This window comes from Gallinula chloropus (assembly GCF_964237585.1).
Source record: "Gallinula chloropus genome assembly, chromosome: 6".
In the NCBI taxonomy this organism is placed as follows: domain Eukaryota; kingdom Metazoa; phylum Chordata; class Aves; order Gruiformes; family Rallidae; genus Gallinula; species Gallinula chloropus.
This window is the reverse complement of record NC_140091.1, coordinates 11,349,584-11,373,250: the sequence shown is the minus strand read 5'-3', so window position 1 is coordinate 11,373,250 and position 23,667 is coordinate 11,349,584. Positions and strand designations below refer to the sequence as shown.

At 63.4% G+C, this 23,667-nt stretch overlaps 1 protein-coding gene across 2 annotated transcripts; it reads right to left on the bottom strand.

The window, feature by feature from the left end:
• Positions 1 to 434: 434 nt before the first annotated feature.
• SLC6A9 (solute carrier family 6 member 9) lies at positions 435 to 15,514 on the bottom strand. Of its 2 annotated transcripts, XM_084266471.1 has the most exons (13): positions 15,423 to 15,514; positions 6,798 to 6,954; positions 6,512 to 6,643; positions 5,189 to 5,441; positions 4,972 to 5,104; positions 4,447 to 4,581; positions 4,264 to 4,367; positions 3,948 to 4,185; positions 3,714 to 3,848; positions 3,286 to 3,385; positions 2,871 to 2,971; positions 2,517 to 2,687; positions 435 to 2,333 (listed from the first exon to the last, which is right to left on the bottom strand). In XM_084266471.1, exons 1-13 carry the CDS (start codon positions 15,450 to 15,452, stop codon positions 2,121 to 2,123), a joined length of 1,902 nt encoding a protein of 633 aa, XP_084122597.1. In that variant the 5' UTR covers positions 15,453 to 15,514; the 3' UTR covers positions 435 to 2,120. The 2 variants fall into 2 exon arrangements, with proteins under 2 accessions (XP_084122597.1, XP_084122596.1); XM_084266470.1 differs by having other exon boundaries at positions 3,714 to 4,185.
• Positions 15,515 to 23,667: the final 8,153 nt, after the last annotated feature.

The window sequence follows — 23,667 nt, the reverse complement described above, 5'->3', positions numbered from 1 at the left end:
CACCGTGAGATGGTTTCAGCATCCAGCGTGGGGGCAGGGGAAGCCCTGCCTGCCACCTCCAGCTGGGGGATAGAACACCACCACCCCAACCCACCCCCCCTTCTGTGCCCACTCTTGGAGCCTGCCCAGCTTGCACAGCCCTGGGGTGGCACTGGGGGGCTACGGCCCTCGAAGGTGCCCAGCCCCTGCTAGGGCATGTGTAAAGGCACAGCTGGGTACCCTCACTGCCATGGGACACTTGCCATCCCTCCCCTTCAGGGACAATGCTGTCCCCCAGCAGGGACAAGCCCCTACCCTTCAGTGCCCATCCTGGCTGTTCAGTGCCAGTGCTGGGCATCCAAGGGAGGGGAAGGATGGCTGCATCCATGGGACACGGTCCCCAACTCCACCCTCGCCCTCAGGGTCCCCAAAGAAGGGCACAGTGGGACACAGCCTCAGGAATATAAATCTCATTAAAATCTAGGATACTTTAGAACTCTACACCGGGAGAGACACTGGCACAGGCAGCGCTGCCGAGGGACGCGCGCGTTATTGCTGACGATTAGAGGTGAAGAGTAGTGGGGTGACACACGGGGCAGGGCACGGGCACCATGCGGGAACCTGCGCCCCTCGCTGTGGCACAGTGGGGGCGTGGGACAGGGGGAGCTGGAACGTCCTGCCGGGGCTCTGCGCCCACTGCCCACCGCCTCCTGCCGCTGTGCCAAGCTGTGCCATGTCCCTGTGCCAACCTCAGGGCATGGGGAGCACAAGGTGCTGGCTGGGAGGGGAGGAGTGGGGTGGGAAGGGTCCCACCTCACCCTCCCAACTCGAGAGCTCCAACCTTTTGGCTGGAGCTGGAAGACAGAGTTGCAGACCACCCGGCCTTGCCAGCACACCCTGCTCCACTAATACTGGTTGGGGACTGCATGTCCCCAGATGGCTCAGAGCAAGTGGGCTGGCGCAGCCCTCCGTGTCTCTGCTGGTACCTCTTGCTAGCAGCAGCTGTGGGGGGTATGGGTCCATCTTGCTCCCCCTTAGCACCATGGAAGGCCTCCCCAGCCCACGCTGGAGCAGCTGGAGAGAGCTGGACCCCAGCCCCGGCCCATCACCCCTCAGCCAGGCTTAAGTGCTCCCCAGCCTCCTGCCCTGCTGCAGGGCAGGCAGCAGCGCCGGGCTGTGCCCACGCTGCTTACGGCTGCACCCAGCTTTGCGGGTGGTGCCTGGCCACCCCGGTGGGCACCCTCAGTCCCTCCGGGGCCACAGAGTGCTGCGGGGGGGGGGGGGGTGTGTGTGGAGGTTGTAGTGCAGCATGGGGAGGGAGGGGGCATACCAGCTTGCCACCTGCACAGCCAGCCCTGGGTGTACTGTGCATATGTACACGTGTGTACCCATGTGTGCTGCATGTGTGCCTGTTTGAGGAACGTGTGCTAAGTGCTTGTGTCTTGTGCTGTGAGAACCTGCTGCCCATACAGGCAGCGTGCTTGCCCCCATCTTTCTGTGCTGCTCCAGTGCCCAGCACCATCCCTGGGCACCACCACCCATGGGACCCTGCAGGCTCTGAGCCACAGCAGGTGCCCACCTGGGCCGGGGGTCCCTACAGTGCCAACCCTTGCCACCACGTCCCTGTGCACACACAGCTCGGGGCAGCTGTGGGCAGTCCCTGCGAGCCCCAGCCCTGGTCCCACCCCATGCCATCCGCATGGGTAGGCCAAAAGCATGCCCCAGCATAGTGGGGCAGGCTGCCCAGCTGCGGGGGGCAGGGGGGGGCCAGGAGCTGGGGGGCATCCTGGTCCCCCCCATCCTGTGCATTGCCCCAGGGCAGGGCCCCTGCAAAGTGCCTCTGGCTCCCGGCCCTCCCAGGGCTATGCCCCCTCTTCTCTTGTCCCAGCGTTGTGCACAAAGGTTACCGTAAACACGAGGGTTAACGAACGCCACGGGGCACGGGGAGGGGGAGTCGGGGGGGGAGGGGGGGGAGTGGACGGGGGGGGGCAGGGAGAGGGTTAACTGTCGAGGAGGTGGAGGGGACAGGCGCTGAGAGCCCCCGCGGTCCGGTGCAGCCCAGAGCCAGGCTCCGCCAGCGGAAGGTGCAAAAGTGTCACCGCGCAGGAGAGGTTAGAGGGGGTGTGGGTATGGCAGGGGGGTCACAGTCTGGAGTCCTGGCTGTGGGCTGAGCCGTTGCTGCCCTGCACGGGGGAGGCAGCCGCCGCCTCACTCCGGTCCTTCTCTGGCTGCAGGGGCTGCACCTCCAGGTGGGACTCGGTGGAGGGGCTGAACGCTGGGGCATAGCGCCCGCTGCGGTGCTCTGCCAGCGCCGGGCCCCAGTCCTTGCTCGCCTTGGTAGCATTTTTCAAGCGCTAGAGAGAGAGAGAGGGAGAGGATGGAGACAGGGTTAGCACTCACCATGCTCCTCTCCACCAGCCTCCTTCCCCAGGGAGCCCCAGAGAATGGGATGTCCCATGGATGCTGTTTGCACACAGCCTCTGCAGACAGCCCCAGGTTGGGTGTGGACAAGTGGGGGGTCTACCCTGGCCACCCACCTCCAGCAGTGTGTCCCCCTCGGAGCGGCACACTTTGTAGATGGCGTAGATGGGGATGCAGATGACGGAAGAAAGCGCCATGAGGAAGCCGATGCTGATGGCCCAGGTGGGGTAGACATAGTCGTTGTAGGAGATGGGCCGGTACTGTATCACGGTGAAGACCAGGATGAACTAGGGAGGGACAGGCAAAATCAGCCAGTGGGGAGCAGCCAGCCCGCTCTGCCTCCCCCTGGCTGCCCTGCTCTGCCCCATCCCTGCAGCCCCCCTGCAGCACCCGCTTCCCAAGTGTGGGGCCTAGGCAGGCTCCCAGCCCCCTCCTCCTATGGCCCCATGTCCTGTGTTTGTGATGCTCACAAAGATGATGGCAGGTGAGATGAAGCGCCAGCAGATCTGGAAGAAGAGCGGGGGTTGGAAGCCCAGCATCATCTCAATGTCCTTGAAGTAGTTGCGGTACCCTGTGGGGAGGAGTGGCTGTCAGCCCCTGCACAGCTAGGCTGGGTCCCCACTGGGGCTCCAAACCCCCTCCCAGTGCAGCTCAGCACCAGCTCCAGGACCACACCAACCCCCCCCAACCCAGCCCACCAGTGATGGGACCCAGTAGACTCCTCTGGTGGTGGCTGCCCTGATTGGCCAAAGGCCACACTCCTCAGCCAGTTAGCACACAGCAAACTGCTGATTGGTCAGAAGTTAGCATACACCCCTCCTTCCCTCCCCACTGATTGGCTGGGGTATCCCTGCCGTCTGATTGGCTGTAAGGCATTGCACCTACCATAGATGTACATGATGGCCACGCACATGATGCAGGAGATGACGACCAGGGAGAAGCTGGCAGCATAGTTGTCCATCAGCAGGAGCCAGTAGATGCCCGCCTGTGAGAGGGACTCTTTGGCATGGCTGCCCTGGCAGCACGGCTGCCATCGGCAGGGCAACAGCACAGCCAGGCTGCCAGGGTCAGCATGGCAACACACAGCCCAGACACCACCATCACAGTTGCCATGGCAACGCCTGATGCCAGGGTTGGCATGGCAATACTTAGGCTGGATACCATCACCAATGTTGGCATGGCAACACCAGGCCCTGAGTGTTACCATCACCACCGGGGTGGTCATGGCAACGATATGAACATGGCTGATGGTGTCAGCCTGGTAAGGCTGCTGTGGCAACAACACCCCGTCACCAGCGGCCATGGTCACCTACCTGTGTAGTGAGTGGGACACCCAGCAGGAAGCCCACCACGGCCACCCCCAGCGTCACGAATGTCTTCCTGCGGATGATCCACTCATTGCCCACCTCATCCACGATGGCTGTGACCAGCGTCTCCAGCAGGCAGAACTGTGCATAGAGTGGAGAGCACAGCACATCAGCTTGGACCACCTCCTTGTGCATGACACTACAACCTGCTGGCCCCAACACAGTCCCACCATGACCTACCTGTGTGCCCAGTCCCAGGAGGATTAGCATGAAGAAGAAGAGGATAGACCAGAGGGGAGAGATAGGAAGAAGGGTGAGGGCCTCAGGGTAGGCAACGAAAGCCAGACCAGGGCCATGGTCGGCCACCTTGGAGATGTCCACACCCAAGTGGTTGGCCATGAAGCCCAGGATGGAGAAGATGACAAAGCCAGCGTAGACACTGGTGCCGCAGTTGGTGATGCTGATGATGATGCTGTCCCTGCAGGGAGAGTGATCAGGGTTGGTGGAGGAGCTGGGAGACAGCAGAGCAGCTGCAGGGCCACGGCCGGGCACTCACCGGTAGCAGTTGTTGTGGAACTTGTTGTAGGAGGCCATGGTGATGAGCCCACCCCAGGCACAGCCCAGCGAGTAGAAGATCTGTGAGGCTGCATCACCCCACACCTGCGGCAGTGAGGTGGTCAGTGCTGTGTCCCCCAGCCCTGTTCCCCATCTAGCCACCCATCACCCTGTCCCTGCTCACCTTGGCATCGAGGATCTTGTCCCACTGCGGTGTCAAGTAGTACATGATGCCGGTGAGGGCCCCCTCCAGTGTGATGCCGCGCACGAAGAGGATGGTGAGCACCACGTAGGGGAAGGTGGCCGTGAAGTACACCACCTGTGGGGCAGCACCTCAGTGGGGCAGGGCCAGGGCTGGGGCATGGGGCCACGGACAAGGGGTATGGCCTGGTCCAGGGGGGGTGCTATGGGCTGGGGGAGAGGTTATGGCCCACTGTGGAGCAACGGATGGGGTGGCTGGGTATGGTCCAGGCAGAGGGTCTATGGCCAGGGAAGGTGGGGCCATGGCCACATGGGAGGAGCTCTGCCAAGAAGGGGTATGGGCTTTCCCAGAGTGGGAAGAGCATGCAAAGGGAAGGGATGGCCCAGGAGGTGCAGGATCACGTCCCGAATGGGAGGTGAATGCCAATAGGGGAGGGTCTGTGCTGGAGGGGACATGGCCATTGCAGGGGGGTGTCCACACCCACGGGTGGGGCCCAGAGCCAGGTACCTTCCCAGAGGACTTGACGCCTTTGATGAGGCAGAGGAAGACGACGACCCAGGAGACGCCCAGGCAGCCCAGGAGCGGCAGCCGCACTTCTCCCAGGTTCCCGATGTCATCCGACAGGTTCAGCACGTACCTCCTGGGCAGGGGGCAGCTGGCGTTAGAGGTGCCCCGCGCCACGCCACTACCACCCTCCTCCTCCTCCTGTCCCCAGCCCCAGTACCTCCAGTACTCCTCGCTGGGGCTGGTGCGCTTCTGGGTGGTGTTGAGGAAGCGGGTGAGGTTGAGGGCAGCGCGACTGGAGAGGTTCCCGTCCAGCACCCCCATGCAGTCGGGCGTGTTCCAGGCGTTGCTGCAGTACGTCCAGGGCAGCACGCGCGTCATGGACACAAAGAAGTAGTAGAAGGCAATACAGATCACCACGTTGTAGTAGATCCCGATGAATGTGGACACCACCATCATCCCGTAGCCCACGCCTGGGAACAGCACCGGGAAGGGGTGAGCAGCACGGTGCGGCACAGCGCGGGCACGGCGTGTCGCGGTGCAGGAAGCGCAGGCGGCACGCGGCGCTGTCAGCAGCTCTGCAGCCACGCTGTGACTCGGGGCCTGGCTGTCACACGGGGCTGGGGAGCACTGCACGGCTCAACCCACCACCTTGCATGGGGTCCTCTACCTCCAAGCAAGCCTGGTGGTGCATAGGGTGCCCTGGGCCACATGGCAAAGCACCTTGGGGTCTGCAGAGCTGGAGAACCACTGGGTGAGAATCCATCCTTGCATGGCCATGGTGACTTCAGGGATGCAGCTACGTGGTGGCAGGTTACAGAGGCCACACAAGCACAGGGACATGGACACAGGCTGAACACGCCATGGTGCAGAGCGCAGTGTGAACACACAAGCTGCCACTCCCGCAGGCAATGGGTGTGTGCTGGGACAGACAGCAGCATGGGAGCACACCAAGGTGCAGCCAGACCAGGGTACAGCCAGGCAGGACAAGCTCAGAACATGGCCAGCACCCAGTGTGTGGGCACAGCACGCACCGCCCATGAGGTGGGGGGAAGACTGCCACACCGTGCCCAACAGCTGGAGGGGCCATGGGCACTGCCAGCATCTTCAGGGACACGAGTGTGGCCTCTGCAAGGCTGATGCAGGGGGCACACGTGCAGCATGTGCAGGGATGTGTGTGTAATGCCTGCAGTGGCTGCCAGTGCAGGGCTGGGGTGTGCGCAGGGCATGTGTCATGTGTACAGGGCCACGCGTAACGGCGTGCTGGGGATGCCAGGCGGGCTGTGGGTGCAGGGCAGGGCAGCTCAGGGTGGGTGTGCACACCGTGGACCCCCTAGCTCAGGCAGTGGTGTGTGTGCAAGGCACGCGTGTGCAAGGCAGGCAGAGCTGTGCGAGCTGCAGCTGCCTGTGCAGGGCTGCACAACAGGCCAGAGGCGTGCGCGTAGGGGACACAGGGTGTGGGGGGGGACCTGCCACGGGCTGGGGGCTGCGCCAACGGGCACCCCGTGCTGGTGTGTGTCACTGGACATGGGTAGTCCCTTACCTTTGAACATGGGGCTGACCCTCCAGACACCGAGGCAGCCCTGGCTGGCGAACTGCCCGAAGGAGAGCTCCATGAAGAAGAGGGGGATGCCACAAAACACCAGCATGATGAAGTAGGGGAACATGAAGGCACCTGAAGGGCAAGAACCAGACAGTGAGAGTGGGCAACAACCCCAGCATGGCCAGGGGTCACCTGGGGCCAGCAAGCACCAAATGGGGATGGGTGCACAACCCCCCATCCCTGCCCCAGGGCACCCCACTCCCCCAGACTCCCCCCTGACACCCACCTCCCCCATTGCGGTAGCAGAGGTACGGGAAGCGCCAGACGTTGCCCAGTCCCACGGCGTAGCCCACACTGGTCAGCACAAACTCGATCTGGTTGCCCCAGTTGCCACGCTTGACGCTCTTGTCCTGCTTGCCCTGCTCCCCGGGCACGGTGCCATTCTGCAGAGAGATGCCGTGGGGCGTGTCAACCAGGGACCCCCCTGCCAGCCCCATCAGAGGGGCAACAGCCACTGAGCAGGGCTGGGTGGTCCCCTGTATCCTGCCCCATCCCTCCCCCATGCCAGCCCCCCATCTCTTGCCACACAGACAGCGCCAAGGAGGGGGAGGGCAGTGGCGGTGGCCCCCCCGATGAATAGCTCTCCCTGGAGCCCGGCTGCAGCAAAGGAAGAGCCTGCAACTCATACAAAGCAGGTCCAGGCGCCTGAGCACAAAGGGGCCTCTGTTCCCATGCCCCCCCCCGCCTTCCCGCCCCCAACAACAGAGGGGCCCTGCTGGGTGACCACTGCCCATGGCTGGGGGGAGACAGTGGGACACCTGGGGTGAAGCAGGGCCCCCACTCAACATAAAGTGGGGTGCAGTGATTAGAGCAGGCAGGGGCCTGGGTACCCCCTGGGAAAGGCACCCTGCTGCAGCCGGCACCCTGCCACTGGCTCAGTGCCTGGTCAGGGCAGCACGGTGGAGGGGGGGGTCTCATGCAGGTGGGTCCCCTGGGGACAGCTCCAGCACCCAGCCAGCCCTCCCCACAGGGGACTAAGGAGGGGCTGGGCAGGGGCAAGAAAGGGTGCTTTGTGCAGGCTGCCACACAATGTGAGCTCACACCGGGGATGACAACAACAACAGGGACAGGCGCCCGTTACCCCTGATGGAGATGGCACTTGTCACCCCATGGCTCTGTCTCAGCGTGGCCCCAAGCCCGCGCTAATGTCCTGCCTGGATGCTGCCCAGCTCCAGCAGTTTGGGCTGAGGGCAGATGGCATTTTGGGGTGCCATAGGTGCCCTGAGACACCCTGTCCCCACCTGAGGCCAGGCGATGGGTGCACGGGATGAGGATACTGCTCAGCCCAGGGCCCCACAGCACCCACAACCCCACAGGAGCAGCATGGGGTGCCATCAGCCCTAGGACTCCAGAGATGTGTGGTGCCAGTCTCCTCACCACAGGCACCCCCACGCTCATGCCCGCTCACACTGCTTTCTCCCCCCGCCCCCGTTCCACTCCACAACCCCCCCTCCCCGTGGCTCCGATGGCTGACGCTGGCAGCGAGCAGGCCACAAATGGGAGCCGTCGCTTCGGATCTACTCACGCCGGCGGGGCGCGGGCAGCAGGCGCGGTGCACCTAACCGTATCATTCGATTAGGGCCGGCACAGCCGGGACGTGCTGCCCGGTGACTCCGGCACCGCGCTGCCAAACAAAGCCATCTGCTGTGAGCGGGGCCCGCACGCGCCGGGGGCGGCGGGGGGGCTGCCAGGGTGCAGGGCTGGGGGAGAGGGGCGATGCGGGGCTCGGCGGGCACCCTGGGCTAGGCTGTAGGGGCTATAAGGGGTGCCCAGCCAGGGTGCTGGGGTGCCCTCGCCAGAACCCATGGGCTATATCAGAAATGAGCACTGGGGGACACCCCCCCCGGGGGAGGGTCTTATTGTGGGGTGCTGAACAGAAGCCAGGCTGAGGGATATCCAGGGTGGGGGGAACGTTGGCACTGTCCCCACGCTGGGGCACGCTGCCCGCTCGAGCAGGCTGATCCGATCGGGAAGCCTCTGATTAAATTGCTCACACTAACGAGGCCCCTAATGAGCAACATGGCCAGCAGAAAGGGGGGAAGCACTCCCGCTTCCCTGGAAGGGGTCTTGGTGGGGGGACAACACTGCATGGCCCCAGCTCAGCCTGAAGCCCCAGTGGCCAAAGGGGACCTCATCCCTGTCCTAAAACCAGAAGACCACACCTCTGCTCAGGTGACCCCACCGTGGCTTCACCCCCATGCCCAGTGGGGCACCCCAGCTCTGGGCTGCCTGGGACCAGTGCAATGAGAGTACCAGGCTTCTGCTTCTGCTCCCCACCCCCCCACCCCCACTCATCCTGCAGCATGGGGCTTCAGCACGCTTGTCCCAAATAAGGGGGCAGCCACATGTGTGCCCGTGCGTGCACAGGCACACACACGTGCGCACACGCTTGCATGCTCATCCCTCAGCTTGCTACAACTCCCCCCCCCCCCCCCCCCCCCAAATCCAGGAAGGTCATCCTGTCCTTTACACTCATTAACCTCCCTCCCAACCCCACACGGTAAAAGTGGGGCTCGGGGAAGGCACAGAGAACCCAGGCACCCAGGAAATGAGACACCGCCCCATCCCCACTGTGGGCTGGGACAGACCTAGGCTCCCATGAGGGAGATGCCTCCCACCCTCAGCAAGGATGCAGCCTCTGTACAGGGGGGACCCTGTACCCACAACACAAATTTTCCATGCATGTTCTCCCATACAGCCCCCAAAGACGCTTGGTTTGGGTGAAAACATTAGAGGGGGAGGAAGGTTGCCCAGGGCACCCCAAATGTCCCCAAAAGGTGCCCAGGGCATCGTTCCTTCCCTTTCCCCATTCTCCCCCCACACATGGCCAAAGCATCCCCAGCCCAGCAGAGTGGGGATCATCCATCACAGCGCTTGGCACCGGGGCCTTTCTCATGCTAAGCAGCATCGTCTTGCATAATGACAGCTTGGCTGGGGTGCCCGGATGCCCCCCACTTCCCAAAGGGGCCCTGATTTATGGCTGGGAAGCTCATGGCAGTGGCGGGGGTAATGCTGGGAAGTGGAGGGCGGGGGGGATGTCTCCATAGGAGGCATCTCCAGCATGGAGTCCCCCCGTCTTTTTCCCCTACTCAAACTGCCTGCCATGGGGGTATTTCAGCACAGCAGAAGCATTCTGTGGGGCACCAGCTTTATCCAGCCATCCCTGAACCAGTGAGGGACGACCAATTCCTTCCACAGCCTCCTAATGGGGTACCAAGGCTGCTCCTGCAATGTCAATGCAGGGTACCAGTCAGCCCTTGATGTCATCAGCTTGATGTCATTGCCCTTCGCCATGGTGATGCAGTTATGGCCAGGCAAGGCAGGGGCTGCCCGAAAGTATAAACAGATACTAGCTACAACATTTGCCAAAACAGCCATTCTTCCAGGGCAGGGAAGTGGGGTACAGGATGCCTGACTCAGGATAACCCAGCCTGGGGTGGGGGTCCCTGTAAATGGAGGGATGGAATGACTTGGAGAGGGTTCCCTGAGGATGGGGTGCCTTTGATGGCTGTCCCAGATCCCTTCACCATCCAGCCACAGCTCCTGGGTGCTGCAGTTGTGGGGGAGGGAAGGGGAAGGGGGCACCCCCAGGATCAGCCTCCACCTCCACCCTTCCTGCCTCTGGCATATGGGGTGAAGAACTCACAAGTGCCTGCCCTGGAGCAGAGGCTGTCATGCCCTGCCAGCCTGCCTGTCCCAGCTCTGCCAGGTCCCAGCCATACCCATCGCTCTCTGCAGTGCCCAGCCCCACACCTACCCCTGTCCTGGTGCGGCAGAGGCACAGCGTGGGGCACTGGCACCTGGCACAGCCAATGGCAGCATCAGCCATGGGTTCCCAGATGGGCACAAGAAAGGGGGCACTCCCAGGGCCAGTGTGATACAGTGCTGAGTAGGATGTCTAAATCCCAAGACCCTGAGCACTCCTGATGCAGGGAGGCTGCCCAGCCCCACTGACAGTCCTAAGCACGCTGTGCCAGCCACCTGCAGCACCACCAGCCCCAGGGTGCCATGGGGGGGCTGGGGTAAACTTTGACATTGCTCATTGCTCACTGACACCCATGAAATGGGGGCAGGGGGAAGAAGCATGGCAAATCTTTGCTAGACTCCACCCCTGCAGCATGGAGCAAGGCAAAGGGGTGCTTTGCACCCCACTTGCAATCAGTAGTCTCCAGAGTTAACAAACACACATCTCAGGCAATCTCTTCTTGTTCCCAACACAGCTGAAGCTGCAGAGGGGCTTGGTGAGGTGCCATGCCCTCCCTCCCCAGGGCACCCCACACCCCTGACTGTGGGGCTTAGGGGTGCCTCTCCAGAGTTCAATGGCAGAGAGCTGCAGCTGTGCCTCAGCCCCACTTCGCCATCATCACCCCTGAGCTGGCACAAAGGGGCTTGGAGACCCATGGCAGTGTGGGGAAGCACTGGCATGGCTGCCATCCAGCCTGGCCCCCAACTCTGCCCCCGAGACCCCGCTCTTGCCTCCCCACTGACCTGATGAAGGGGCCAAGGGGGGCCCGGCTGTCCGTGGCGGCTGTCCGGGGGGCCAGGCTGGCCGTCTCGGTGAGTCCCCAGCTTCATTGGCACCTCAGGCTCCGGCACAGCAACCGCCTGCCCGCCTCCCCCCCGCCCGCTGCCTCCGGCGCTTGGCACCACTCCCTGCTTGCCTCCTGGCCAGGCTCAGCCCCTCGCCGCCCGCCCTGCTGTGGCACTGGTCCCCAACCATCCCCGCCTGCCCCACACTGTGGGGACCCCCTGCCTCAGTTTCCCTCTGACGAGCCGTGCCCCCATGAGGCAGGTGCCCCCCCTACAGCAGGCACTGGCAGGGCAGGCTGCACAGCAGGCTGAGCCCCGTCCTGCTTAATGAGGCCTCATTAGCGGGGTCCAGCTGCTCGCAGCCCCGCACGCTCTGGTGGGCAGCACTGCCCTCCCTGCGGGCACCGCTGCCTGTCTGGCCAGGGACCTGTGCTTGAAGCGTGGCAGAGGGCCATCTCCCCTCAGAGCCCCTCATTCCCAAACCCCAACACCCCCAGGCCCACACGTGTTCCCACCCCATGCCTATCACCCATGCAGCCATCTGGGACCGCACACTCGACCCCAACCCCGGGTACTCAAGGGCTGCGGGAACCAGGCATGGCCCCACTGGGGGACAGGGACATGGGGACGAGCCTGCTTGCTGGCACATCCCCAGTCCGGTGACATGCTACTTCACTCTGACATCACACCACTGGCGACATCATGGCAACCCTCACAAGGTCACTGCCCCACGGGGTACCATCTGGCCAACAAGAGGGCTGTGCTGCGACACCCCTGCCCATGCGGGCACCCCGCAGCCTCCTCACTCACCCCCTTGCCAGTACAGGGTGGGACCCTGGTGGGGTGCTGTATCCCACAGGAGGGCAGGCACGGGGTGCCCCCCAGCCAGGCTCGGGGTGCCCCAGCTGCTCCCAGCCCCGTGCCCCGGCTGGGGAGCAGTGCCAATGCGCCATCGAGGCGTGATGGTGCGCCGAGGGCGGGGGGACGAGCCGGCGCTTTCGGGCGACCATCTGGGGTCCGGGCAGCAGAGTCGTGCACGTGAACAGCACACGTGTGCGGGGCGGGCGCTTGGCTGCCCGCACACTGGAACCCTGTGCCTGTCCCCGTCCCTTCCTGCATTGGACACCAGTAGCTTGGGACATGCCCTGTCCATACAATGGCAGCACCCAAGTGTTCCCCCTCCTTGGGATGCGTGCAAGCCCAGAGCTACCCCACACTGTGCAGGTGCCAGTGACCCCAGATCAGCCCTGCCCTGTTCACAGCCAGGAAAGGCACCCCCATGCCCCAACACCTCGCGATGTGCCCACACAACCATCCCTCCATGCTCTGGTTCAGCTGCACTGCTTTGCCTGGGCCATCTCCATGCCACCACCAGACACCCTGCCCTGGGAATGCCACGCGCCGCACAGCAGGACCCACTGCCCATCCTGGGGGTGCTGGGCACACAGCACTGCTCCTGCAACAGCCCAGGGAAGCAGGACTGCCAGCCCCACAGGGACACGCTGCTGGAAATGAAAGTCCTGCAGCTGGACCCTGACCTCCCCTGACATCCTGGTCCTCAGCCCAGCTGGGGGCTGCACCAGTGAGGTAGGGGTGCTGGGCACACTGGGAACGGCCATGGGTCTCCCAGCCCCTGTCACTTCATCCCTGAGCAGGGCTGCGGGGACAATGCACAGGGACCTGCCCTGGTGCCACCATCCCCTTTCCAGGCTCTTCCTGCCCAGGCTGCCTTTCTTCGGCCCCATTCTCCTGGGGTGGACATGATTCTCCCAGGGCGTTCAGGCAGAAAAATTCCCCCGCCAGCCCCCCCATTGCTGCCCCTTGGTATTCCAGGAAGGGCTCCCACAGCCAAGAGCCACTTCCGCAGCTCAGGGCGCTGCTGGCCCCCCTGCCCACAGCCACTGCCCAGCGGCACAGCGCTGCTGGTGGTGTCTGGGACAGGCAGGCTGACCCCCAGCCCTGACCCTCCAGCAGCATGGTGGGAGCAGCTCCCTGGTATCCACCTGGGGTGAGCTGGGGGGGGGCTGCAGAAGCCCACCTGAGCTGGGCACCCTGGAGCCAAAGGCTGGCCAACCGTGCCAGGAAGGCGGCCCTGGGAGTCAGGAGCCGCTGGCACTGCTGGAGGCTGAACAAAGCGCCCTGAGGAGGACAAAACAAAATGTCCTTAAAGGCTGAGGAGGGAGAGGCTGTCAGCCCCTCCCTGCCCTCCTGTGTCCCCAGGGGGACCTCCCTGCCTGGACACACAGGGCCTGACACAGGCCTGGGAGCTGCCTGGTGGGCACCCGCTGCCACAGCCTCTGCCAGGTTTTGGCAAGGTGGTGGGGCATTGCCTGCCCTCCTGCCTGCAACTCTGGAGTGAGCATGCAGAGCTTCCCTGGGACATCCACAAAACACAGAGCCCACAAAAGCAGAACATAGCATCGTCATCACCCTGGGACTGAAGGAGGGTGCAGGCCCTACTCATAGGTGGGGAAACTGAGGCACAGCAGCACATTGCCTAGCTGCTGCCTCCACCACCCTTGTCCCTCCACAGGCTGTGCACCTCAAGCCCCACCACAAACCCATTCAGTCCTGGGGCTGCACACACACCCCTGGGCAGAGACTGTGCTGTGGGAACTCAGCTGGGCTGGGGGCTGTGGTGGCAGGGATGAGAAGACAGGGAGGGACAGTGCTTTACCAAGCAACTGGCAGGGCCCTGGAGGCAGGCCAAGGAGATTGGGTCCCTACCCCAGAGCAGCAGTCAGTGCCCATCCCACCGCAGCCCTTCCTGAGGCTAACACAGCTGGTGCAGAACAAGGATGCTCCAGGAGCAGGGATGCTGTCACTGGAACCTGTCTTCCACCCTCCTCACTGTAGCCCCCACGCCGGTCCCCTAGCATCATCCGTGTCCTGCCGAGGGGTGTCCTTGCACCCCACAGGTGGGGTAGGGGACAGGGCTGTGGGTCAGGGCAGCCAGCACAGCACGTGCCAGTGATGTGCATCCATCCCTACCTCTACCCCAGCGCTTTTCCCGCAGTGGGCTGGTCAGGTACTTCTGAGAAGTGAGTTAAAGATTGACTGGGAGTGGGTGGGCGCTCCCACACCTGGCTCCCTGCCGGGGGTGCCAGTGTGATGCCGGCCCTTGCCCCAGTGTTGATGCTGGCTGCTCCAACCTGGAGCAAGGACGCAGTGGCAGCACAAAGCCATGGTGAGTGCCTTGCACGGGCAGCAGCACATCCCTGTGACAGACCCCTGACCAAGCCCAGACACATTCCCATTCCCAGCCAAGGGCTTCTCCTGGAGAAACCTGCCTTCAAATCCCACCAACTGCCCTGACCCCTCCACGCTGCCAGCCGCAGGCAGGACAGGCACAGGGCTCCGCACTGCAGGCACAGCCAGCGGGGCCACGCTGGGACATGCAAGCGGAGGAACCATGCACACACGAGCACACTGGAAGCGCCTGCTGGAGCACGCTGCTCCCCTGGCTCTTGGCTTCCCAGGGAAGTTCTGGCTCCATGCCCTCTGGCTGGAGCATGCAGCTATTTCAGGAAGCCCCCCCAGGAAGGGGAGGGCTCAGCAACTCACTCAGCCCCAGTGTTCAGCTCTCATCCATAGGGAAAAAGGGAAAAGTCAACTCCACCCTGGAGTTGCCTGCCTAGTGCAGTGGCCCAGCATGGGAACCCGAGCTTGGGGCTCCCAAACCACTTGTTCCAAGGTCCGGCACAGCAGAGCCACTGCGACCCTCCAAAGAGGGCACACACTGAACACATCCCACAGCCACACAGTGCCCCAAAGCTGTCCCTGGTACAGGCAGCACACAGCATCTTGTGCAAGGATGGAGGGTCAGGCACCACACTGGTGCCTGAAAAAACCTGGCTCTGCCTGCGCAGCATCCTACCAGCCCAGTCTGGGAGAGGCAGAGAGGAAGGAGCCCCACACTCTTCTGGGGGCACCTGGCATGGAGCAGTGCCTGTACCCTTTGCAGAGAGCAGATGGAGGAGCCACCCGGACAGGGCTTTCCCACCTTCACCACCCACCCTGAGAGCTTGGGGCAGGCGATAAGGCCAGGCAGAGCGCCTGAGACCAGCGATAGCATCTCCAGGCACGGCAGGACACCGCACCCAGGGAGCTTCGCAGGCAGCGGGCTAAGGGCAGGCAGCAGCCTGTGTCTGCCCCACAGGCATTGTGCTGGGGGAGCACCGGGGTGCCACAACCCAGCCGGGGGGTCCTAGGTGGCCACCAAGCCTTACAGGAGCCCTGGTGTCCTGCTCTCTGTGCCAGGTGCTCCAGGTCCCCAAGGCAGTGGCCCACGCTCGCCTGTTTCCCGCATCGCAGCACTTACCAGCAGCCCCTCACTGCACTTATCGGCCATCCCTGGAGGCTGGACCGTGGTGCTGGCTGTCCGCCGTGGGGTCCCTTGCCTGCCCGCTCTCCGTCGCGCTGGCTGCGGCACCAGCACCGGTGCGCTTCAATCCACAGTCACAGCAAGCTAGTCAGAGGGGAGAGACACTGAGAGAGATGTGACTGGTGGGGTAGGCATGTCCCCGCCCCGGGCCTCCCCCTCCCTCTAGGAATTGGGGGCTGTGCCAGGCGAGTTGCTCCCCCATACCTACCCACCAGGCACACGGGAGAGGGGTTGGCTGGGACACAGGGCGTGGGGCTGGCAGTAGGGTCTTGTCCTGTTGGCTCCCACCCCTTCCAGCATCTCCAAAACCCCTGGCACCCACACGAGCGGCAGTTCCCACGTGTTTCCCAAGAAGCAGTTAAAGATTTACCCGGTGTGGACAGACGACCTTGCGGGCAGATGGCTGCTGGCCTCCTGGCAGGTGGGCGTCAGGGGCCGCGGGCAGGAGTGGGGGGCCCCCCAAGCTCTCCCCCAGCAAAAGCGAGAGCCGAAGTGGCTGCGGCACACAGCAGCACCGGGACTGGGCGCTGAGCGGGGCCAGCTCAGGGCTCAGCTGCCGCGTAGGACACAGATGGGAAACGATTGCCTTCTGCCCCGGTGCATCGCGTGCACGTGCAGTGCAGGGGGGCCGAGCCGCTGGGCTCTGATGGATGCCAGGTGCTGCTGGACAGGGCATGGATGCAAGCAGCTGCCTCCCTTGCCCTTACCTCTGCCCCAGCCTGGGGCTGCTGGGGGCCCCAGGGGAGCACGGGGCCTGACCTCGCCAGGAGGGACAGCAGCTCTTGCAAAACACTGGTCTGTTTGTCCGTACGACGGCACTGGTGTTTGCAGATCCCACAGCAGTGCTCGGTGCCCTTGTCAGATGGAGGAGGACCCCCGTCCCCTCCAACATTCTCCAACCACTGCCACCGCCAGCTCCCCTAGGCCTGCCCCAGGCTGCCATGGGTCTGGAGCAATCGGCAGAGGGGCACAAAGCTCCAAAACCATGTGGAGGGAGCCTGTGTGGCAGAGATAAAGGGCAGGAGGTTGGGGGACGGCAGGGCGAGCCCCTAGCCCCTGCCACAGCCCCTCTAGCACAGGCAGGCTGCTGCCAGCAGATACGGCGTCCCACCGCCAAGCCCATCCCCAGGAGCGGCTGCGTTTCCAAGGGGAGCTGAGACCTCATCACTGCCACAAGCCTGGCTCCTCACATGGCACAGACACCTCTCAGAGGTGGGAGGTGCAGGGCTGGTGGCTGGACCTCCTCTCCACCTCACACCTATTGCCAACCAGCCAAAAGCTGCCCGCTCTGTGGCCCTGAATTCAGCCCGGGGATTTGCCCTGTGTCCCGTGAGGGGAGAGCGCCCACAGGGACGGCCTGCCACTCCTCCCGGGATCTGCCAGCTGCTGATAAGGCTTCGTGCCTGCTTAGATGCTGCCTGGCTTCACTGCCTGGCTTCGACTCCCAGCTCGGCCAGGAGGTGAGCGCCGAGCCAGGCACAGGGCAGCACCGGGAGGATGCAGGGATGCCCCCAGGCTGCGGCATCCCCTGGGAGAGCCAGGCGGGGCTGGGGGTGCGAGGCAGTGCACTGGGGCTCCGGGGCAGCGGGATGCCGTGACACCTCAGAGGGCAGGACAGCTCGCACCCCGAGATGGTGCCGTGGGACAGAGGGCACGTGGGCACCCACGGGGGCTCCCTGCTAGGGTGTCACACCGCGGCGCGGGGAGGCAGCCCAAGGCACCCAGGGGAAAGCCGCGGATGCCCGGCCGCAGCATGGAAACCTCACTGGCCCTTCCGGCCCGGGGCGCCGGTACAGCCGCGGCTACCTGCAAGGCCGTTTCCTCCACCAGCATCTGCCGGGCCCGCTGCAGCCGGGGTCCGCTGGTACCCACGGCAAGCAGGCAACGGGCCGGCTCTCCGCCTCCCTCACCAACCCCACCCCGAGGCGGCTTTGGCCACAGCCCCGCCGGCAGCTCCCGTCTCCCGGCACCCGCCGCCGCCTGGTGCGGCACAGCAGCGGGGGGGGCCCGGTTACATCAGCCGCCACGTGGTAGCTGCTCTGCCGCCCCGCCGCTCCGCCCCGGTATACCCGTGGAAAATTACCGACAGCCCCCCCCGCCCCGCCACCGGGCCGGGCCGCCACGGTCCCCGCTACCCCCCTAGGGGCGGCGGCGGGCGGCCCCGTTCTGCCCGCCGTGCCCCCGTGCTCCCTCGGTACCGCGCCGCCGTGCCGGAGAGCAACAGATGCGGGACCGCCTCGCATCCCGCTCCTGGCGCCGTCCTGGCGGGAGGGAAAGGGGGGGGTGCCGATCTCCGCGTCGCTCCCGGTGACCCCCACCCGGAGCCCCTCGCCGCCGCCGCCGCCCCCGCCCCGTCTCCTCCCCGGCAGCCCCCTCCTGTCTCGCCCGATGCTTCCACGGCTGCCGGACGGGCCGACTGCCCGGTGCCGGCGGAGGTGCGCGTCCCTTACCGTGCCCATGCTGCCGCCCGGCCCCTCCCACTGTGCCGGGTGGGCCCGCGGGGGCGCCGCCCCCGACCCGCTACCGGTACCGTGCCAGGCCCACTGCCGTGCTGCGAGTTAACCAAAGTTTAGAGGTCGGTGGGGCTGACGCCGCCTCTCGCCCCCGCGCTCCGCCCCCCCGCCGCCGAGCGCTCCCCAGCGCCCGCCCCGCTCCGGCACCCGCACCGGGGGGAGGGAGCTCGCGGGGCGTGAGAGCGCTCCCGGCACACCTGGGCACACCTGGGCACAGCGGGTACCCATGGGACACATGATACATGTGAGACACATACATGGCACATGTGCAGATGCATGGGCACATGGCCACACATGGCACACACCGGCACACACAGGGACCCTGCATATGTGGGTGTGTGCAAGCTCCTGTGGGCACTCGTGGGCACGGGGCACACACGGGCACGCATGGGCACACACATGGGCACGCTATGTACTCAGCACACATATAGCCCACAGGCATGAGGACATGCAGGGGCACATGCAGGCTCACACAAGGCATGTAGCACACTTGGGCATCCATGGGACATATGGCTGCACACAGGTTCCTACAAGGCATGCAGGCACTGGCACACACGTGTTTTCACACACACAGGTACACCCCCTCGCTGTGTGCACACGCACAGACACACACTGCCAGGGCACAGCACCATGGCAAAGAGGGTGGATGCACGGTTATACGTGTGTGTGTGTGTGTGTGTGTGTGTGTGTTGCATGTGTGGGCCCATGTGCCCCTGCATTTGTCTGCTGCAGGAAGTGTGATTGCTGGCATATGTACCCACATGTGTGTGTGCAAAACTGTATCTGTGTGTATAGGTGTGCACGTGGATGTGTGTGTGCACGTGGAAAGGTCCGTGTCTGTATCCGTACGCACAGATGTGTGTGTGTGTGCCCCTCCTTGCCTGTGTGTGTACACATGTATGGGTACACAGCACACGTGAAGGAGTGCCCACGGGTGTGGGTGCAGGTACTCACACACACATGCCCATAAATACGTGTGTGCATGTGTCCCCCCATACCCATGTGCGCATGTGCACATGCGCGTGCAGCCAGCGCACACCCCCGCAGCCCCAGCCAGATGTTTCCAGTAATACATGATGGTGCGCCCGGGGCCGCCCCTGCCTGGCCCCTCGCCGAGGCCTCCCCTCCCCTTCCCACCAGGCTTCCTGCGTGCCGGGACGGGTGCCTGCACCCCTGCACCCTGCCCTGCCCCCAGGATCCCTCATGGCTCCCAGGGCATGCTGTGCACTGGGGACCTGGGGCAGCTGTGGAGCACGTGGCAGGGGTGCAGCGGGGGCTCTGCACCCCACAGCTCACCACCCTGAGCATACCAACAACACAGACATTCCCACATCCCCATCCCATCGGATGCTCTCTGGTCCCTTCTGACCCCGCAGCCCTCCACCCTATCCCAGGGCTAACCCCTTGGTGCTCCAGCCAACTTGGGGAGCATCCCTTACCTGTCTCTCCACAGACCGCTGTTGTCACTAGAGCTTGCTGCCTGGTAAAGGAAATCCTCAGCGTGGGATGGGGTGGTGGTGAGGCGAGATGTGTGCCCCAGCTGCTCTGGGCTCTGACACTTGAAGACTCACCAGGATGACGGATTGCAGGATGGGAAATTGCACCAGCACACTCATGTACTGACGCTGCTTTCATTTCAGAAGTACGGTAAAGCTGAATCAGACCACTGACAGAAGGAAGGGAAAGCAGTAGTGAAACTGGTGGGTGCTGAGGTCCTCCTACAGCCCCCCAGCACCCACGCATGGCTGCTCTGGACCAGGTGCCAAGTTGCTCTTTAGCATCCCCAATACTGGCACACAGCTTCACACCCTACCAACCCAGATCCAACGCCCCAATGTCTGAATCCAGCACCTCACACCCAGTATCCAGAAGGCAGCATCCCATGCCCAGTGCCTTGCATCATAGCAGGCTACAACCTGCACCCTTGCCCCAGGGTCTGGGCTTTGGAGAGGAGCTGCCAGGCTCAGAGTTGCAGACTGGACCCTCAAGGGATGGATTTTCTTGTCTGAAACTTTTGGATCCAACCCTCATCATGGCTTTGTGCAAGCAGGGCTGTCTCCTGCACCCAGCATCTCCATACTTGCATGAACCAAACTCAAGGACAGACGTTGGGTATGCCAGGTGGGACAGGCTGTGCTGGCTCCACAAGGACCAGAGTCCTCTGTGTCCCAGTCCTCAGAGCTCCTCAGGGTCTCGCTCCCTTTCTGTGCATCTCTTCTTTGTTCTCTTCCATGTCTCAACCTTGTGAAACGGGAGGAGGGGCCCTCAGTGGGTCAGCAAGGGCTGCTCCTGCCCCCCTGCAGCCTCCAAGATGCTGTGGTGCCTTCTCAGCATACTGCACCTGTGGGTAAATGCCCCCTCCCTGGGAGCCTGCGCACCCTGTGCAGCTGTGCCTTTGGCCACAGTCCTTCTGTGCCAGCCAGGACTTCCCTGGGTTCTCATGGTGCCCAAGGTCATGGCAGGAGCAGAGGCAGGAACAGTGGTGCTCCTTAGGGTGGGAGCCTGTAGTGCAGAGGGATGTGGGATGAGTGTGAGATGGGTGAGGGCCTCCAGCCCTGGTGACCCCTTCACCATCTCTCCTTACCTGGTAGCCATCATCCCTCCATTTCTCTGCTTTGGGGGACCCATCTCCTTCCCTCCTTGTCATCCTTCCTCCAGGCTGGCAGGTGTCACAGTGTCCCCCCCAAGTCCCTGCAGAGTTGCGGGGTGATGCCACAGCCCCCTTTCCCTGGTCCCATTCAATTCTGTGGGGCTGGTGGCTGCCCTCCCCGTGGGCAGGTGCAGTGACCTCATGGCAGCTCTGGCACCTCTGTGGAGAACATGGGTCAGTGTGTGGGTGGCATCAACACCTCCGCAACACGGCCTCTTCTCTCCCATCTGCATGGGTGCTGTTGCCCAGAAAACCACAGGCAAACATGGGCAGGGATCCAGAGAGGGGAAGGGTAGGAGGAAACACTAAATCCCAGTACCTGAGAGGGCTGGGCCAGCGGAAAATGTCAGTGACCTCCAGAGACTTCCTGTGTGCCAGACCTACTGCACAGACCTACCTGGGGATCCCTGAATGCTCAGAGCCCCAGTGTGGTCCAGAGCTTGTCCCTGAGTTTTGGGGTATTAATTAATGCTGCCCCCCTCCATGGGCCCAGCATAGGGGCTGGCTGTGCACCTCCCCAGTGTGCCCCAGCCCACTTCCCAAGCACCGTGAGCCCCAGGCGGTGCTGGGTCTGGATCTGCCCCCCCTTGGGGTCTTCCTGCCCTCCCTGCCCTGCATCACACCCCCAGGGCTTATGTGTATCCTGGGGTGGGAGGCAGGCAGATGGCAATGTTAGGCTTTGGTGTCATGGTACGTCACCAAAATCAACCAGTTTTCTTTTAAAGCAGATTCTTGGAATGGTTCCCAGCTCCCCAGGCTGCGGGCCAGCCCTGGAGGAGACCAGGCTGCCTGGGGACCTGCAGAGACTCGGGGGCTACACGCCCTGGGGTGACCCTCATCCTGGTCCCCTGGGTCCCTACCAGAGTGCTGGAGCCTAGAGAGGGAGTGGGCTGAGAGGGGAGACCTTCTGCCATCTGGATGGAACACATGGGGGTAGACATCCACACACAGGCTGGAAGTGCCCACTCTGAGGACAGTAGATCAGCCCCTGCATTATGAGGAAGGACCCTGCAAGAGGGGCCAGGGAGGCTCCAGAGAAGAGCCATCAGCTAGTGTTTTGCCCTTTCAGCTGTCTCCTCTCCCTTTTTTCCCCCATCACGCCATCCACATCCCAGTCAGTATGCAGGGAGAGTAACTCATCTATGACAGCATGTCATCTCCCTACCCATGGCACTGGTGATGGAATCAGAGCTCTGGAAAAGCCCCTAAAATTGTCCCCAGTTTGCCAGTGATTTGAAGCCACCTTGCAGCAGCCACCTCTCTCCCCAGCAAAGACCTGGCATGCTTGCTATGCCATGCAGCTACGCCTTACACCTGCCCTGCCACCCCCTACATGCCAGGACTCCTGTTCTAGATGTGCCAAGAGCTGCCCTTCCTTCAGCTTGGTTCCCTGCCAGGCCCTGCCATGTCCCTGTCCTGGGGTTCACCAGCAGCTCACACCCATCCAACTCAAGGCTTCCGCTAAATGCCACAGATTGGGCAACTGCCAGGGTGGGTAAACTGCGTCAGGGATGGGAGGAAATGCCACAGGCGTCACTGCTCCTGGCCAAAGGGAGCTGCATCCCCAGCAGCCACAGCTCCCAGGGATTTTCCACTCTGGTCTCTGCTAGTAGCCTCGAAAAAGATCCAGCCAGCCTGGAGGAAGCACCGGCACAGGTGGGCAGCAAGATGGGTGGGCAGCATCACAAGACCAGTGGCCACAGAGGATGAAGCCAGACCCTGGCACTGCCCTGCACTGCCCTCCCTGCAGCCTGCCTCATCAGCACAACAGTGCCAGCTCACAGCACTGGGCTTGTGTTTCACACCACAGACATGTGCAACCTGTGGGAAGCACCCCAGGCACAGACAAGGGCTGCATTGCTGGGAGGTCATACATTGGCTGCAGGTCCTGAGGCTGTTGTTCCTCCTGTGCCCTGGCTACATCTGACTGGGAGGCACTGAGCTGTCTGGATGGTTTCAGCATCACCCATGTTGGCTCTACTTCAGGATGAAGTACTGCTTCTTGTCCCTGGGATGTGGCTCTCCTTGGGTGCAGGGAGCAGTGGGGTGCTAGGGAGCCCATGGGAAGTACCTACACCTCCCCTAATGCTGTCCAGGGCAGCACACGGGTCCCTGCCCCAGAACAGGCTCTGTGCTGCAGGGAGCACGACAGCTGGGGTGCCTTGGGCTGCCCAAAATAGCTGTCCCTGCTTCTCCTTGCTGCCTGACCGCTGGGAGCTATCCCATGACAGTGCCCCACAGACCTGGAGCAGCTGGAGGTGGCTGCCATCCTGCTGCAGCGTTCAGCCCACTGCCTCTGGGCTGCCGGTGCTGAGCACCCAGGGCTGGGACAAGCACCAGCCCAGGGACCATCTCCCCCAAACACTGCCCTGCCCCGGTACACCCATGGGTGCTTTGCCTGTGGAGGGTGCGTGGCCGCAGCCCTGGGGCTCTGCAAACCCACCTTTGCTCCCCCCAGGGGGGTAGCTGGTGCCCCGAGCCTGGGCAGGGCTCACGGAGCTGTTCCCAGCTTCTGTTGCAACTTGGCAGGCAGCCACCCGCTGAGGGGTGTCCCACCCACTCAGCCTGTCCCTCGTCCCCCTCCCTGCCTCCCCGCAAGCCAGCCGTGCACAGGGACCAGGCTTGTCTCACCCAGGCTGCTGCTACTTCCCCGGGGAGTGGTGGGCAGGCAAATGGCCAGGCATAAATCACGCCTGGCTGCTGGGGCTGGGCTGGGCGGCACCCCTGGGGCACAGGGTTTTGGCTCTTCCAGAGAGCACGGGGGTGAGGGACAGGGGACAGTGGCTGCACCAGCCTGGCAAAGCAGCAGCTGCCGGCACCTCCCCACCTATGACATTTGCTGCTGGGGACTGTCCCATAGCCCATCTGCTCTGCATCCTTGAGGGCAGCAAGGAGGACAAGGTGCTGGCTGGCCAGATCACCCTCCAGTGCTCCATCCTGCATGACACAGTGGTTTTGGTTCCCCTCAGAGCACTCCCATGGTATAACCATCCAGGCAGATACAGACCCTCACTCATCC